Here is a 17239-nt window from a genome sequence, read left to right as displayed (position 1 = left end):
TGCTCCTTGCATATATTAACTCACTTGACCTCACACCCGTTCTATAATTTAGAATTGTTATCCACAATGTATACTAAGTTCCCAGTATACTAAGTATACAATGTACACTATCCACAGTTCCACTAAGGAACTGAGAAACAGAGAGCGTCAGTAACCCGCCCAATGTCACACAGCTGTAACTGGTAGCGCCTGGATTTGAACCGAGAAGTAGAGTGCTGAGTTATGTTAAGTCACTTGCGTTACACTGCCGGTCTAAGAGTATGTGCTAGTATGCAGTGTACCAGAGCATACGCACACTGAGAGCTTTAAATCAGACTGGTTTGACTTGAACGGGTGTATGTGAAGTTGAAAACCCAAACACACATGGTCCTTGTCAAAGTACTCACCCAAAATAGTTGAGACAGGTTCAGTGGCTTGGCAGCCCCGCCTCCCTTGCTCGGACGAGCCTCACGTCGCCGAAGAGCCCCTGGAAGCGAGACCACGAATTAGCAGCCACACGAGGAAAGTGGTGTCTGTCTCCCACCGACCTGGTTCCAGACGGGAACCGCCACTGCCGGGGTGTGCAGCGATCGTGTGCCGGACGGCCTGTAGTCAACGATCGATCAATAAACACGCACTGTGCCCCTAGCGTCAGCTGTCCCCTCTGCCACACCGTGGGGCTTGTACAAGTGAGGGGTGACTCCGCTACCCCCTGGGCGAGCAGGTACCCACAGTCTCGCCTGTAGCCTGGAGAAAAAGAACCCACTGACATCACGTGTTTACCACGCGCCTCTCTACGGGGCCCTCCATGAAAGTCGACAAAGCTTTGAGGACAACTCCAAAAGAGCTGGATGCTTTCTCTGAGACTCGGAGCCCCACTGTTCCCCCACGCCGGGAATTCCACTGACGGGTGCTCAGCGTAGGAATCACGTTGTTCAAACCAGGGACCCGACCCCCGGGCCTGCGCTGGGGAGGACCCTCCATCACCCCGTGCACCTTGCCCTGAGGGCCTCCACTCCCATCTGCCCTCCATGGGCAGTGCCCTACCTGCCCTGTTCTCGGCCGTGTCTACGCCCAGGGCCAGTGAGGACGCCCACACGCCCAGCACTGTCAGCGGAGGCTGCTGAATGCGTGCAGCCGTAGAAACGCATCCACAGGTGAGGGAGACAGGCCGTGAGCTCGCAACAGGGCTGCCGTGTTTTGCTGTGTATAATGCGCACCTACATTTTGGCCCAAACTTTCAGGAGAAAAATCTTTTAATTTTGAATTCCATTATGTATGTACGTAGGTATGTGTGTATGTATTTATTTTTAGAAACAAAACCAATTATCGTCTTCCAGGGTATTACTTTGCACATGGATATCATTCTTGCTTTCTAGACTTACACTTTCCACACATCTGCATACATAAAAGAATTAAAAGCATTTCTATAGACGTGCAGTATTACCCACAGACAATGTGCATCTTTATTTTTTTCCCTCAAAAGTTTGGGCAAAACAGCACGCATTACACACGGCGAAATGTGGTAGGTTGAAAGCATGGGTTCTGACAGGTGTGCCAGACGCCTCCCTCCACAGACATCCCAGCTCTTCACACCTCTGTACTTGTGGCCCTGAGGCTCGGGGCAGCTCCTGGTGTGTACAGTTAGTGGCACTTTCCGACAGCCTGGTCGTTATGCACAACTGGTGGGGAGACGTCACCGGGGCGGTGACGGTGAGCGAGCCTACCAAGTAATCAGACGTCAGTGGCGAACGTGATCTTCCTTCACAGGTGGGCACTACCGCGGGCCGGGGTGATGTCCGTGAGTCAGGCGGCTGTCTGAAACAGGCCGCCCGACGAGGCCCAGCTCTGGGAAGCACGTCCAGGGCCGGAGCTACCTTTTCCTGCAGGCGACCACCAACCAGCACGAGACCACCAACCAGCACGAGACAGACGCGGTCCCAGAGGAACCACACGTCAACCGCAAGGTCAAAAATGTTCTCGCTGTTCCTCACGCAGGAGACACTGAGGCAGCAGAGGTAGTAAGATACACCGAGAAGTAACTGGGGTCACGGAACAGAAAACCGCACTAAGACCTTCCAGCAAGAAAATAGTGAATCAAAAATGGAGCTCGTCTTAAGATTAAAAAAAAAAAAAATCAAGTGCCTGTTGAGTCCTTGTCATGTATTAAACACTAAATAAGGTTAATATAGAGTCGGGAAAAATCGGAGGACAAAGGACGAGGGATGTGGTTTATTTATGGGCAGTGAAGACCTTGGTCAGTGAAATGATGCCCTTTCTGATCTTAGCTCCTAATGGGAATTGAGGTTCTGTTTTTACAACGGCCTGCTTTAGGACGGCTTCCGGGAGCGGCGGCGATCGGGAAGGCTCAGCCGACGAATGGAGAAAGGGGAGCTCTGAAATTATTCCACGGGTAACAAGGACAACTGAGGCCCACCTGTACAGGTCAAGGGCATAGCTGTTTCACGCCAAGGTGGACAGGGTGGAGAACACAGACTGTCTTTTCTCCGGGCTTTTAAAAACATGTACCAGTCCGTAACGCATTTGGCACCGCCACCTGCCACCAAGACCTGACCCCTTTTTCTGTGAAAGGTGTTTTGGAAGTATGAAAATTTGGAAAGGGTATCTGTTCTAGCTTTCAAGTGAACAGAATAGGGACGGCAAGCACAGCAATTCAGTAACTCGGACCCAAGAAGGGACCACAGAAGATCTTGACCATTTTTCCAGCTCCACGTACAGTATTTTATATTTGGAACCTTGCCCCCGTTGAATTAAAGTGAGGCTGATAAATCAATGCGACATTTTAAAATCGTTTCTCTTTAGCGGAGATGACTTAACATTTAGTTTCTACCCCATGTGAGGAAGACCCATAGATCAGCGTACATTCTCAGATGTATGCAGTGGTACATTACCCTTCTGAAGGATGTTTATTTTTGTTTTCATATACTATCGAGGTGTTTTGTTACGTATATGTGTGCATGTATATATATGTGAGGAGCTTAGGAAGGCGGGGTGGGTGCCCTGAGGGAGGGAGTCCGGGAGGAGCTGAGCTGCATTCGCAGGCTCGGGAAATGCCAGCTCTCCTGGGACCTGGGCCTGACTCTCCCCGACTTCCTCCCTGCGCCCTCTCACCCCCTTCCCTGCCTCCCCCACCCCCCACCTGCCTCCTCCCCCCTCTCTCTCCACGGGCCTTTATTTTCTGCGTGCAGAACAGCTTGTGCTTTGCCCTGAGATGGGAAGGGGCGCAGCCTCTTTCTCTGTGTGGCCAGAGGGCAAGTGCCCCCACAGGACTGCAGTGGAAATCCGTGGTCTGTACGGCGTGCCCCCAGGGGGGTGGCCACGTTCCCCTGCAATCAACCTGCAGGCCTCTGGTGTTTCCAGGTCACAGGAGCAGCACGCAAGGTTGCGAGAGGCGGGCACAGGGAGGGGGCTGAGGGTGTTGCCTCGGAAACGACCGCACATCCCACGGCAGTATGGACGTGTGTTAAGAGGCCACGGTGGGGAAATAAAGTGACACCACCGGGGGAGCAGACTGCGAGAAGGACTACACTCAGCGATTCTGCAATAAGGTCCCATCCTTGGGGCGGAGGTGTGGCAATGTGGCTACGTGAAAACATCTTGTGGGAAGCAGCCGGGAAAAGACAGGAAAAGGGGCGGAGAGGCGTGGACACTTGGTCTGATGCCCGGTGCTCCTGCAGCTGCATCCAGAGCTAAGGGTTCCTCCTCTCCAGCTCAGCAGGCGCACCCAGAGCGGCCCCGCATGGCTTTGTAATTGCACATGTTCACACCCCTCCAGTTATGTATCTGCTTCCTGCCTGCCCACTAGACTGCACCCCGGACGAAGAGGGACTGAATTCTCGTCAGTTTTGGATGCCCTGTACCAGCAGAGTGTTTGCGAGGCAATGGATACTTTGTAAACGCTTGATAAATGACTACATAAACCAACCACTCCAAAACGAAATTACCAAAGAAAATAAACAAGCAAACGCAAGCAAATAAATTACGGAAAAATGTTCTTATAGGGCAATTAAATTCTTGTATACTTGCATTACAAGAGTAATTCACTTAAATCCAACATCCAAAATAAATATTTATTGATTATGTACTATGCTCCCAGTGTTGTTCTGGCTGCTGGGAGTCCAAAGACAAATGTGAATGATTTCAATGTTCTTCCTTACCTTAGGGAGCTGAAGTCTTTAATCAGCTGCATAAAAATACACGGAACAGAAGGGGAGACAAGGAGAGAGTTTAAAAGACTATTGAACTCCTGAAGTTTTGCCATGAGACTTACATTGAACGAGCTCTCACTCACCAGCAAGCGTGGTGGGAACGGGTGACCTTGTCTGACCTCTACGCAGAGGATGCTGCAGTGGCTGGTGTTCGTCCAGGCCGCCCAGTCGCACAAGCTCTGTCTTCTCCGCCAACCCTCACTCCCGCAGGGCCCGAATGCAGGGCGACATCCCTCTGCCTGCGCCACCCCAGGTTCTGGCGCTGCAGACCTGCCTCTCCTTAAACTCTGGATGCCACGCCACTTTAAACCACACCCCCCAGGAGTTAGACCAAGGGTGCAAACCGTAGGAGGCACAGCAAACCCTGGAGATGCTCTTAAAATGCAGATTCTGCTTCGAATCTGATGGGAGGCCTGGGATTCGTCCTTTGCGATGGGCTCCCTCTGTGGGAAGAACACACTCCACCCATTCGGGGATGAAGGAATGAAACGCTTGTCCTTCTGGCCTTCCCTGATGTACACGTCAAGGTCCCTTCGCCACATTCTACTCTTACTAAAGAGTTCGTAATGCCTTCGGGATCAGCTACGTCAGAGGTCCTTTATGGAAACGAAAAACAAAATCCCCGCAGCCCCCCATTCTGGGCCCTTGCTTGCAGTGCTGTGGGTCAGAGGCCAGGAGGCTGGCACCCCAAATAGGGGAGAAAGAAAAAGCCAGAGGTAAAGGCCATTTGGGGAGCGCCCTCTTAAGACAAGAGACAGCCTTGCACTTTCCAGATTCTCTTCTGTAGCTTCAGGGAGAACTCAAGTCTGTCCTTTAAAAAAGGGGATCTTCAATTAGGAAGCCTGAGATTCCTGCGGGCTTGCTTATTAGGATCGCCCAGGAAACGCACTGTTTAGGGAGACAAAGAACGGGTCAGAGTCCATTGAACTGGGGCGGGCGCGTCAGCCGGCTTGGCCACCATTTAAAGCTGCATCTAGAGTCTGTCCAGAGCCAGCATGGCCACCGGGTTATGGACCGAGGGGCGCGCTGCTTGCAGGAGCTTTCGCCCGACTCAGATTTTACCACCCCTTTTGGCAGCGGAGTCACCTGGGAAGCTCAGACAGGTCATGCCGCCCGCCCAAGGCTGACTGAGGAAGTGAACGCTACCCAAAGCCGCAGCCCGGCCTTTCCAGGAACGCCTAGGTAAAAATTATAGGTAGGCCCTAAAAAGGGGCATGGCACCCAGCAACACAACGCGGTCCCTGGGGCCCGCCCTCTGAGACGGCGGGGGCGGGGACGAAGGGCGGGGACAAAGAACCAGTTCCGGGGAGCAGCCGTGAGGATAAACAAGCACTTCCGGTGCGCCGAAAACGTTCAGGGTCAACGCACCTGAGGTCTGGCCCGCAGGTGGCGCTAAGCCACCACAGGGACTAAAATGCATCCCCGGGTGTCCGAAAAATTCAGAGCTCCAAACGAGAGTCGACCCTTACCCGTACCCAGGGAACCCCGGGGTGCAGCGGCCCAATGCGCGCCGCCATGATGAGGCCACCCCTTAAATAGAGCAGGCGGGGCCTCATACACGCTCACGTCAGTGCGTTGGCGTTTCGAGCCCGCGCCGTAGGCGGGCCCCGAGCACGCCGAACGTTGTCCGGCCCTGGCGGGCGGGGTCTCGTTGAGTGACGGCCCGGCCCCGCCTTTCGGTTCGGGGGGGCGTGTTGGGGCGTTTAACACGGAAGTGCCTCAAGCCTGCATGGGTAGGGCTGAGCGGGGCGCTTGTAGGGACGGGCGAGGGGCGGGCCTCGGCCCCCTGGCGGTTGCTCCGGCGACGTGAGCGTCGGTTCTTTCCCCCCCACAGCCCTGTAATGGCGGGCACCTCCGTCCTGTCCCCAACCCCAGGCCGCGGGTGGACACTGGGCCTGCGTGGCCTGGGCGGGCCGCCTGGAGATTAAACACCCATTTCCCCACTTGCTCAATCTGCCGTAATTAAACCAAAACCCAGGCTCGGCTGCAACGGCTGAGATTCTGCCATCACAGGGCCCAAAGGTGTTAGGTTCCTGAAGTCGAAGCCTGGGCCAGGTGCCTATTACGATGACCCTGGAACTGGGGTCCTGGGCCCCTCCAAGGAAGCCCTACTGAGGGCCGAGTAGTGAGCAGCATCTTGGGGGCAGGATTTCATGCAAGGGGGGGATTCCTGTCCTCTGAGGGTTGAGCAAACAGTTCTATAGTTAGGCTTCCTACAGGTGTCACGTGGTGCGGATAACCTTTCTTTGAGCCTCCCATGCCCTCGGCAGGCAGGACCTCAGTTTGTCCTAGGAAGTTTGGCTGTGAACTATATCACATTATTGAATAATTGCTCGTTGCATTATTGAATAATTGTGGGCATTCGTTTTTTAGTTTTTTTTTTTTAAAGAGAAGTGGATGCTCCACAAATGGCAGAGGGAAGGGAGGGAGCAGGGACTTGTGTTTGAAATTGACTCATGCACTTGGAAAAACCAAATGTGTGAGCCATTGGGATTTGCTACAGTCTAATGATTTTACTTTAACACAAATGTAGCACTGCCGCGAAAAGTTTCAAAAGGTCGAGAAAAAAATAGCAAGTGCATTGCCAATCGGATTTATCCACCTCTCTCTTGCCAAGTAATTAAGTAGTTGATTGCATAATCTAATGAATGCATCCCATATTTATTCAGTAGATTGCATAAGCTACTGAACAAATGTGCAATGTTGTAACTTTTAATTTTTTTTTTTTAACATTGGGTGAAGGTGAGAGATCGGGGGACGTTTCCTTGAAAGATTTGGGTGTTTAGGCTTTCCCTGAAAATGCTGTGTTTAGGTCAAAGCATTATCTATTAATACAAAGGCTTGGGAGGATGATTGGCATACGCTGTAGCGACTCACAGCATTTTTGTCTTTCTTGGGAGGCCTGTTTCCAAGCTGGAATGAAGCACATCAACTTGTCCTTTGCAGCCTGTGGGTTTCTGGGCATTTACCACTTGGGGGCAGCATCGGCCCTTTGCAAACACGGACAGAAACTGCTCCGGAACGTCAAGGCCTTCGCCGGCGCCTCGGCGGGATCCTTGGCTGCTTCCGTCCTGCTAACAGCTCCAGAAAAAATACAGGTAATTAAGTGTGTTAAGCAGACCGTGTTTCTCCGCCAGAAATTAAGCCTGAACAGCAAAGATGAACGTTAACTCGGAGTTAACTGCAGAGAAGTAAGCCTTTGCCTGGGAAACAAAAGGTTAAAACTTTTGGCGTGTAATCGCTAGGGACCTGGGCTGGGGCTGTGGAAAAGGCGATGATTAGGGGTGACAGGGAGACCGAAAATGTAATGCCCGGTTTTACTCTGGAATGTTTGTGGAATCTTAAGACTCAAGCTCTATTGCTTTCAAGGGAAGCATATTTCTTCCTTCTCCGAAACAGGGCCCCCTTTTTCCAGGCGGTGAACATGTGGCGGCTCCCTCTGCCACTTCCGATGCCCATTATACATTCAGTGGGGGCCTGTAATTTCTATTAAGTGGAGCGATATTAGAATTTAATTTGTTTCTCATTCTCACAGTACGAAGAAGCCCTGAATGCCAAGCAGTTTACCCAGAAGTAATAAAAACGAGCCTTCATTAAATATTTCATTGAATGCAATCGGTGTTTTAAAAATGTGTGTTCTGCTTCCAGGCATTGGTTACGCATCTGCTGACTTCCAGAGCCTGCTTTCTTTCCTTTCCTAGGTGCAGCGGGTCTGGGTTAACTCCTTCCACACCCAAGGGGCTCTGAAAACGGTCAAATCATGATGAACACATTCGTGCCCAACAACGAATTTAAGGGACATTTACATTTTCAAAAGTACATGTTACACATTAAACGTCGTGTTTGCAAATCTCTGCTGAGCTGCTTATAAGCGAGAAGCTGGATTTGAGGGCAGTTATGCAGAAATCCACGTACCCTTCCATTGAGTCTTTCTGGGACGCCTTCAAGGGCAGGTGAAGAAGTAAGGACTGCAGAGATCGCGCAGGCCGAGAACCCGCAGTCAGGGAGACCGTAAGTGAAGTGCGCGGACTCCTTGCCAACGAGCAGACTAGACTGTCGAGGGTTCTCCCTTCCCAGCTGTGTTTTCCTTCGGAGGCAGGGGCTACTGCGGGTCATTTCCTGCACCGTGGTGCCGTCTTTCACAGGTGGGGAAAACCCTGAGCTTTGCACTTGGGCAGCCGTTGTTGCACATTTTCAGCTGGTTTAGAAATGTAATCACTGCGATTTAGGATGAACATAATCTGGAAATAGTGAAACAAGACAGCCTGAAATCCTGTGATGGTCACACATTCAGTGGTGGACCTGACCTGGGGACTCGAATCACCGTGTGTTCAAATCACGCTACCTGTTCTTCTTTAGTGTACGATGCCTCGGAGAGCCGTTTGCATCGTCTAATTGTGCCGGTACCACCTAAGAGTGAGTCTCTCCTACCGCGCCCATTGGAGGGTGGAAAGGAGACCTCATTTACCCAGGGCCTCCTCGTTTTCCCTTCACGGTAAACATTCAGCTCTTTGGCTTAAGGCTGTTGTATTTCTTTATACCATTTGAAACATATCTCTTGTAGGATGGCTTCCAGTTTTTCCAGCCAACTGTTTTCTGCCCACTCCGGTCCCTGGGAGCTCTGTTCTCGCCGATGGTGTGTGGTGTGAGCTCCTCCAGCTCTGCGGAGTTGTGACAAATAGGGGCATAATCAATCCCGTTCTGAGCGTACGCATGCATAATTCACAGGGGCACCTGACGCTGGTGTATTTTGGGGTACTAGGCAGATGGAGACGTTGCTAGGTAAAGAGCTCAGTGCGCAAGCCTGCTCTCGGCGTTCATAATTTGCAAGGCATGGCGAGACACAAGGGTGCCTGAGTCCGTTCCTTAGTAAGTTTCCAGTCTGCGCTGGGGTGTGTGTAACTGAAATTGATACAAGGCGACAGCTGAGTGCTGCCTAGCTTACTAGAAGGAGCACACGTATTTATTTGGGGGGCTGCCTTCTCACCTGGAAGCCCACAGCAGCTCCCTGACAGGCGGGCCCACGTCCCCCTGCCTGCCTCCAGTCCAGCTACCTTGTAGCACTGCCCGTGCTTTGGCCCACAAGCGCCTCTGATGATCCTCTGCCCTACCTGCCCCCCACACCCGGCTCCCAGTCCGCTTGGGGTGGGGCCCAGCTTTCTGTGCCCTGTGTGACTTAGCCTGCTCCTTGCTCCCTGAGGAGGAGGCCTCTCCGGTGTCTGCCGTATGTGGGGTGCTGTCACTGAGGTCTTTGCCTCCCGTCCGAACACCTCCATCTGCTGTCCAACTGCTATTCCTGTTGTCCGTCGCAGCCTGGACGTCAGGTTGGAGGGACGCCCATGGTGACCCATGATGTAGGTTGGCACCCACGGGATTTGTTTTCTGCTCTGCTGCCACGAATGATAGCGGCTCAACACAGCACCTGTTTACTCTGTTATAGTTCTGGCGGGCACCTGTCTGGAAAGGTTTTGCTGAGCGAAGGTGAAAGGGCCAGCAGGGCCATGCTCCCTCGGGACGCCCTCGGGGACCGACTTTCCGATTCCTGCCTCTTCTGATTTCTCTCAATGGGCGCCTGCGTTTCCCGGCTCATGGCCGCTTCCTCCAGCTTGGGAGCCGTCATGTGGCATCTCTCTTCCACTGGACCCAGCTGCTTCCCTCTTTCACATGCAGGGACCCTTGTGCTGGTACTGGGCCCGGCTGGGTCACCTAGGGTCCCCTCTCCATCCCCTTGGGGCCTCTAACTAATCACCTACTCAAAGTCCCCGTTGCCAGGGACGGTCCCATCTTTACAGGGCCTGGGGGTGAGGGTGTGGACCTCACTGGGTGGGGAGGGGGCTGGGTTCTGCCTCCCGGACAGGCGCTTCCACAGTCCTGTGGGACCTGCTCACTGGGGCCGTCTCAAGTCTCTCGAGGGTGGGGATGTTGGACTCTCACTTCCGCCCAGTCCCCGTGCCTTGCCCAGTGCCTGGTGCCCGTAGGTTGCTGAATGGTTAATGAATATAAGCAAGACAGACCTGGGTTCAAATCCTGCCTGTGACCCTCATTTTTAAGGAGATATTAGGAAAGATACTTAGTCCCTTCAAGCCTATTTGCTTACCTGGGCGATTATGTGAAGAGGAGCAGACAGAGGCCCAATTTGGGGGTCCCAGTCTGCGGTGGCTGGTAGATCCATTCAGTCACTGGCAGCACCCAAGACTCATCCGCAAAGACTCGCATTCAGTGCTTGCGAAGGCCAGTCATTGGTCATCGGGACTCCTTCCTCTGGTGCCGGTGTTGTCGTGAACAGCCAGAGCTGTCGCCAAGGCCGTGGCACGGGGGCGGAGGAGGAGGTTTATTGTGTTGGACAAGTCTGCGGAAGAAATGTGGTCAACTGCAACCAAAGCCTTCGGGAGATCCCCAGCTGTGAGCCACGGCGTTGGAGGGGGTGTAGAAAGGAAAAGGAGAACAGGTTGCATTGGAGAGAACACGGAGTCTGCTTGGGGTAGACTCAACGACGTAGAGTCACCTGTTAATTGTTTTCCTCAGGAATGCAACGAGTTCACCTACCAGTTTGCTGAAGAAATCCGAAGGCAGTCTTTCGGGGCAGCAACCCCTGGCTACGACTTCATGGCCCGCTTGAGGTACGTATGTAAATATATCGTCCACAGTCCATTGTCCGCAGAGCGTGTGGAGGCTGTGCTGAGCCCACTCTTCCTAGATCGAGGCTAGCTCAGCCCAGCTGGCATTCACAAGTAGCCCGAGGCGAGTGACGCGGGTCCCGTGTTCTTCCCCAGAAGCGGGATTGAGTCCATCCTCCCTCCCGACGCCCATGAGCTGGCCCAGCACCGACTACACGTGTCCATCACCAACACCAGGACCCGAGAGAATCTTCTGGTCTCCAGTTTCTCCTCCAGGGAGGACCTCATCCAGGTAACGCATTTCCTGTTGGAGGGCTAGGGCAGGCGCCCACGTCAATACTTCTCACGGGCACGGAGCACCGGCCCGTTCTTTAGACGCCGCGTGTGCTGTCGTGCCTGCAGTGCGGCGTGCTCACTGAACGGTGTAGGGGGTGAGTGCACCCACCCCCCACCTGCGGCGCACGGCTGCCGCGGCCCCTGTACCAGTTCTGCGTTTCTCTCGCGATGCTCAGCAGCCTCCTGTGTATTCCGGGAGGCGGGCCACCTGTGCAGTGTAGAAGCGATACGTCGGTCCCTTACATTAACGCAGCTAATCGTGAAGTTTAAGTAAGACTCTGAACGGGGACTCTGTGCTTGGGTCCTGCCCCGGCCCTTCTGTGAATCAGGAGGGACAGGTGCACCTGCTTCCCGTGCGTTGCTTTTTAACGGAAGGGACCTGGGTGGAAGGGTTTACGGGACCGACCCGTGGTCAGGCTCATTGCCAGTGGGGACGGGCTGTGGAACCCAGGTGTCAGCTTCTCAATCCCAGGGTCCCTTTGGTTGTGAGGCCCTCCTTGCTATCCAAACGCATCGGAAAGTTGGTTGGTTGAGAATTCACCATGTCAGCAAAATACTTGGGCCTCTGATGCTCAAATGACTATGTGCTCGGTAAGGGAGCACGTGATGTTTTTGTCCGCTGAGAAGGGCGTGCTTTTCTTAGGGAAGACGGGCAGGTTTTCCTTTCTTTCCCCTCTGTGGGGATGACGGTGCACGGCCGGTGACACGGAGAAGGCGTGTTTGCATACAGGACGCGGTGTGCGCTGAGCCTGGGCCGTCCGAGCCCCACCTGATTTGGATGAGGAACGCATCGGTTCTCACTGCTGGATCTTGCTGCTTGACGTTCACTATTTGAAGGACATCGCTCAAAACATCTCAGGAAACGTCGAAGTGACGAGGAGCACTACTTCGCGCTTTACGCGACTAGAGTATTTGCGCTTGGTACCCTGCTCCCGCCAGCCGCTCACTGATGCGTTCAGAGACGTCGCCACGATGTTTCTGTCATCTTATTCGAACCCAATGTAGACGTACGCACAATGAAGGGGGGCTGGGCAATCATGCCTGAATGATCGCGGGCAGTCAGTGCCCATAAAGACCCATGAGGCTTCCCACGTGTCGAAACCCTGCTTCTGGTGTGAGTGACAACAAGCCCGCGGGTCCCAGGGTCCTAAAAAGAGGGGAGTCCCTTCCCACTGGGCCTGTGCTCGGCCGCCCTCTGTGCAGCTGTTCCCATAACCCGTCCCATGGGCTCGTCACTCGTACAGCCCGCTCTGTACGTCACAGCTTTGTGTGCTTAGGTTCTACTGTCCGTCCGCCTCCACAGAAAAGCGAGCTCCCGGGAGGCACAGAGGCAGAGTGGCCGTCTTCTGTCTGCTGCGCTGTCCTAGCCCCTGGCACGGCGGCGGCTCCATCAGGACGTGTTCTGTGAATGAACACGCCCAAACGAATAAACGAGCCCAGGTGGCCGCTGTCCAGCGGTGTAACGTAAAACGAACAGAGCCCAGAGCCCGGATCCTGCATGCGCGGTGACCTGCACACAGTCTCCCAGCGGGTCAGCGGCTGGCCGGCCGGGCCTGCACCCCAAGCCTCTGACCATCTGCGTGGTCCCACCGCGCACTGGATGGGAGGCCCTTGTCTCTGCTCCTTGTATGTGGGAATGTGTGTGCGGAATGACAGCCCCCAAGGCTGTCCACTCCCGTCCCCGTCCCCAGCTCCTGGGAATATGTCACCGGACATGGCCAGAGGGATTTCGCAGGTGACGCTCTGTGCTGAGATAAGACATGATTCTGGATGACCGGGGTGGGCCCACGCTAAGTCCTTACACGGGGACGTGTTTTCTGGATTGCCTGCCCCCTTGCTGCTTCTGAGACGTGGGTGTGCCCATGGGAGGACAGCACACAGGCTTCTAGGAGCTGCGGGGCCCTGTCCCTGCCCGCCAGCGTGACGCAGGGGCCTCCGTCCAGCAGCTGCTGCGGGGGCACTGCCGCACTGTGAGGGAGAAGGACCCAGAGTGCCCCCAAGCGCCCAGGAAGGACGGCAGCCCTGCTGAGGCCCGCGTGAGCCCGCGCCAGCCTGCAGCCCGCCCATGTCAGGGTCGCAGATGCGGGCATTTAAGTCTCTGAGTCCCTGGTAGTCAGTTGTAGCAGCACCAGCAAACTCTCTCAACAAGTAAACATGCTTTCCTCTGGTTCCCTTTGTTTTGGGTAATAACTATTCAGAAAATTGGGGTAATTACTCGAGTTCATTGAACAGGAGAGAAGTAGTCGGCGCCAACGTGTAATACCTTGTAAGGAGAATAATTGAATAATTAGCAGTTATCCTGGGTTATACAAGAAGCATTTTTCCATGTTCCGTGGAGCGCTCTAACCTTATTCAGAACTGAAAGAAGGAAGGGCGCATGGTTCCTTGATGGCAGACGGTGGCTATAAAAAGGTGTGAAATATATGCCAGAATACTCTGAAGCATTCAGCTCTGAAGAATAATACTGGGTGGAGACCAGGCGCAGGGAAAAGAGAAGCAGGAGGGGGCAGGGAATGACCCCCCTGTGAGTAGTGACACTGTCAAGCCAACGTGCTCTGTCTGAACATGAGGCCAGTGGGAGCATTTGTCAGCACTGGCACGGCCGGAGGACTGGTGTTCCGACCACCCCGGTCAGGGCTGGGGGAGAAGAAAGCCACCAGCCAGCCCTTCCCATCCTCAGGTGGAGCCGGGAGGGTCTGAGGTCCCACAGCCAAGAGGAGAAGCAGTTCTCAAGGAGAAGCTTGAGTCTCTGCGCAGCCCTACACCCTGCCCTGCACAGCGGCCTTGGGTTTCCGGAAAGTCTGTAGATGAGAGAGAGAGAGAGATAGACAGTGAGACAGTGAGAGAGAGAGACAGAGAGAGACAGAGAGGTTGATCAAGATTAAGGCCAGTGTCGAGAAGGTCAGCCTCCACTGGCAGCCAGTCAAGGAACATGGGCGAGCCGTAAGCCCTGGCGATGCTAATGACCCCGCTGCATTTTATATGTATTTCCATCATGAGCTCATTTATTCCCTTCCTCACTGCTAGGCTCTTCATTATCCACCAGCTGCCGGTACCGTTCATTACAGGCAGGGTGTCGGTGTACCTGGACATCCAACTGGAATGCTGTCACTTCGAGTGTGTGTGTGAGTGTGTGTGTGTGTGTACTGTAAGTCCCTTCCTGATGCTGTCTTGGGTGGTTGCTTCCTGTCCATGTCCCCGGGCACACGTCCAGGCCCGTTGCTGCCTGACAGTAGCCTCTGGGACTTGCCGTGCTGGGGCCTCCGTTTTCTCAGCTGTGCAGTGGCCGTCATACGCCGATCAGGGTGACTGTGGATAGTGCATTGAGACGAGGGTGACAGGTGTGTCTTAAACAACCACGCCGTACGGGCATGTGGGACGTGCCCAATATTTCGTAAACGGTGAATAAGTAACAACCAGCCACATGCATGACTGGTCAGCACCCTCTTTTACGCCTTCCTCCTCGTCTTCATTCCTGACCGCCACGCTAACCCACGGCTGTCGGATCTCTGCGTGTGCTACCCTCTCTGGCCACACGAACACATTTGATCTGACACCTCTTCACCACTGGCCTTCTTTTTCCGGCGTTGGTGTGAGGGTTCCTACTGAAATGATAAGAAGTGACTTCGCTTCTGGTGGCATGACAAAAATGCTCTTTCGTTGGATGGCTGCAGTGATAGCTGGTCATTTTCTGACAGCCTAGTGGACCAGTGATGTGGTCCAAAGATGCCTTTCGTTTGGGGTGGCTTTTCCAGTCTCCCGGGTCTCACGTCCACCGTGACTGCGCTGAGCACTATGGACTGACAGTTTGTTCCCTCCCAAACTCACACATTGAATCCCAGCGGCCGTGAGCTGGGGTTGGGAGGGGGGCTTCCGGGAGGCCATGGGGTCCTGAAGGTGAGGCCTCAGGAATGGGGTCAGGGCCCTCCTGAAGGGTACCCCAGCGAGCTGTCATCCTTTTGCTACGTGAGAACACAGACAGACCCCGGATCTCAGCGGCCCCTAAATGTGCCCACCCCTCGATCGTAGCCTTGCAGCCTCCAGAACCGTGAGACATAAGTGTCTGAGTGGCTTATGAACAGCAGTCTCTGGCATTTCACTCCAGCAGCCTGGAAGGCCTAAGACAGGGAACAGGTTCGCGGAGGAACTGTCAGGAACACGTGTGGGAGTGGCCTGAGCAGTGGGGGACGGGCAGAGGCCCAGAGACACGGGAGGTCCCTGCTGGGAAACCCCCCACTGCTGTAGACGGTTCTGGGGAGGAAGGACCAGAAGAGAGCGGGACAGCACTGCCACCCGTTCGGACGATGCTGAGGGGTCTCGGCATCGTAGTGGTGGGAACAGGAGTGCTAAATGGCATTCCGAGGGTGTCCCACACGGAACCGAGGAGCTGTTTCAGACGGTGGAGAATATGCCGTCCCTGTTATAAATGGGCACAAGCGCAGCTGCATCGTGCTCCTGCCCTAGCCTCCTGTGGAAGGCCGAGTCGGCGAGACGTGAAATTGGACATTTGACGAGGCCGTCCGTGAGCAAAGAGTTGAAGGAGTAGCCTGGGTTCTCTTGACTGCTTATGGCAAACTGCAGGAAGAGCGAAATGGCTTCAAGATGGAACGGTTCATCAGAAGCCAGGCCGCATGTAAAGATTTGGCACACTCTTCAGCCTGTCCTTCCGGGAGAGAACGAGAGAGCTTGCTGAGAACAGAACGGGAGGAGTGTGGCCATGTGGTCACGTACCCACTGGCTGAGGGGATGAGTGCACCTTCTACACTGGGCAGGACCTCCTGTCCCAGATGGCAGAAGGATGGTCCGCGCACTCAGACATGGTGAGGCAGCCCTCCCGGCACAGGGCCACTGTGGGCACCCCCACTAGAGCAGTGCCCAGCACAGCCACGAGGCTGGGGCCACCCCGGCACCCTGGAACCCGGACCAGAGAGCAGCAGCATGCCGTGGTTGCGGTCCTGCGGCCCTCAGGCAGCAGCGCGCCGTGGGGGCTGAACACTTTCCACAGGCACCTCCTCATTTCTTTACTTCTGCACCCTTCCCGCATTGTCCCCTGAATGGATGGCCACGTATGTGTGTTCCGCAAATCATCTCACCTGTTTTAAGTTCCAGTTCCCATTCTGGGCTATTTTCCCTGCCCCGCCCCCCCCCCCCCCCCAGAAGCAAAGTGCAATCAGGAAACCCAAGCTCATTTTAACGTTCGTCTTCAGCAGAGCGTCATCAGGGAGGCGCATCTTTGTTTCAAATAGCCGCTGAGCACCAGGACTTTGCAAGGCACCATGCAGGAGTGGTAGTGGGCCTCCACTTGTCCAGTTGGGCGCGGATTGCTGAGTTGTCTGCGTTCAAAGGGGATGCCAGCGTGTGCCGGAATGGTCTCTTGGCAGGCATGCGTCCTCTTGGATGCGTACGCCCAGGAAGCTTCCGCAGAACGGTGTCCCTCCTGTGAAGAAGCGCCCTGTCCCCGTTGCTAAAGGTCCTCAAGTTCCATGCGCTTAGTGAAACGCTCGTGCAGCAAGACCCCACGTGTAGCTGCTGGAAGGTGAGGGGAGGGCAGAGTTTCAGGTGGGGCATTATCTTGGGAAGACTGGGCAAGAGAAATTTGAATCTGCCTTTGAGTTCCAACCACACCAGGAGGTTCCGAATAAACAGCCAGACTCTCATTAAACGCCACAGTAAAGTTTAGGCATAACCGAAACTGGTCAGGAATTTATTCTCTAAGGAAGCCCGGCCACGTGCTTTTCTGAACAGCCCCGTTGTATAGACTGTGCGATGAAGTGAGCCTGTCAGCACCTGGATTGTAGGTGCACTTGACCGTGTCTGACACAGTTGCTCCAGGAAGTCACTGACTTTTATTTCTATCATCGTGTGTTTAGTAAGAATGAAGCAAAACCCCCATCTACGGTTTCACATTTGGGGAATGCCTAAAGTGCTGGCCCAGGGGATGAGGCCTGCAAGGCAGGTCCCTGCTCTCTGCACCAGCGTCCTCAACCTCGACCTGGCTGTGTGTCCGCAGGTGAGGGTCCAGGCTCAGTCAGCCCCACTGGGAACCCCTGCTCTAGACGTACTGAGATTTCTTGGGGA

At 54.4% G+C, this 17239-nt stretch overlaps 1 protein-coding gene across 5 annotated transcripts in view; it reads left to right on the top strand.

The window, feature by feature from the left end:
- The first annotated feature begins 5198 nt into the window (after window positions 1-5198).
- Window positions 5199-17239, top strand: part of LOC112313366 (patatin-like phospholipase domain-containing protein 4) — a 53077-nt gene continuing 41036 nt past the window's right edge. For 4 of the 5 annotated variants that reach the window (XM_071220400.1, XM_071220401.1, XM_071220402.1 and 1 more), the window contains exons 1-4: window positions 5199-5390; window positions 7109-7306; window positions 10734-10828; window positions 10982-11117. In XM_071220400.1, the coding sequence (XP_071076501.1) occupies window positions 7127-7306; window positions 10734-10828; window positions 10982-11117 (411 nt within the window). In that variant the 5' untranslated portion in view covers window positions 5199-5390; window positions 7109-7126. Of the gene's footprint in view, window positions 5391-5953; window positions 6264-7108; window positions 7307-10733; window positions 10829-10981; window positions 11118-17239 lie in introns of those variants that run through there. The other variant, XM_045203222.3, reaches the window with a different exon arrangement.

This window comes from Desmodus rotundus, chromosome Y, assembly GCF_022682495.2.
Source record: "Desmodus rotundus isolate HL8 chromosome Y, HLdesRot8A.1, whole genome shotgun sequence".
Taxonomy (NCBI): Eukaryota; Metazoa; Chordata; class Mammalia; order Chiroptera; family Phyllostomidae; genus Desmodus; species Desmodus rotundus.
This window is presented reverse-complemented; position numbering and strand designations above follow the sequence as displayed.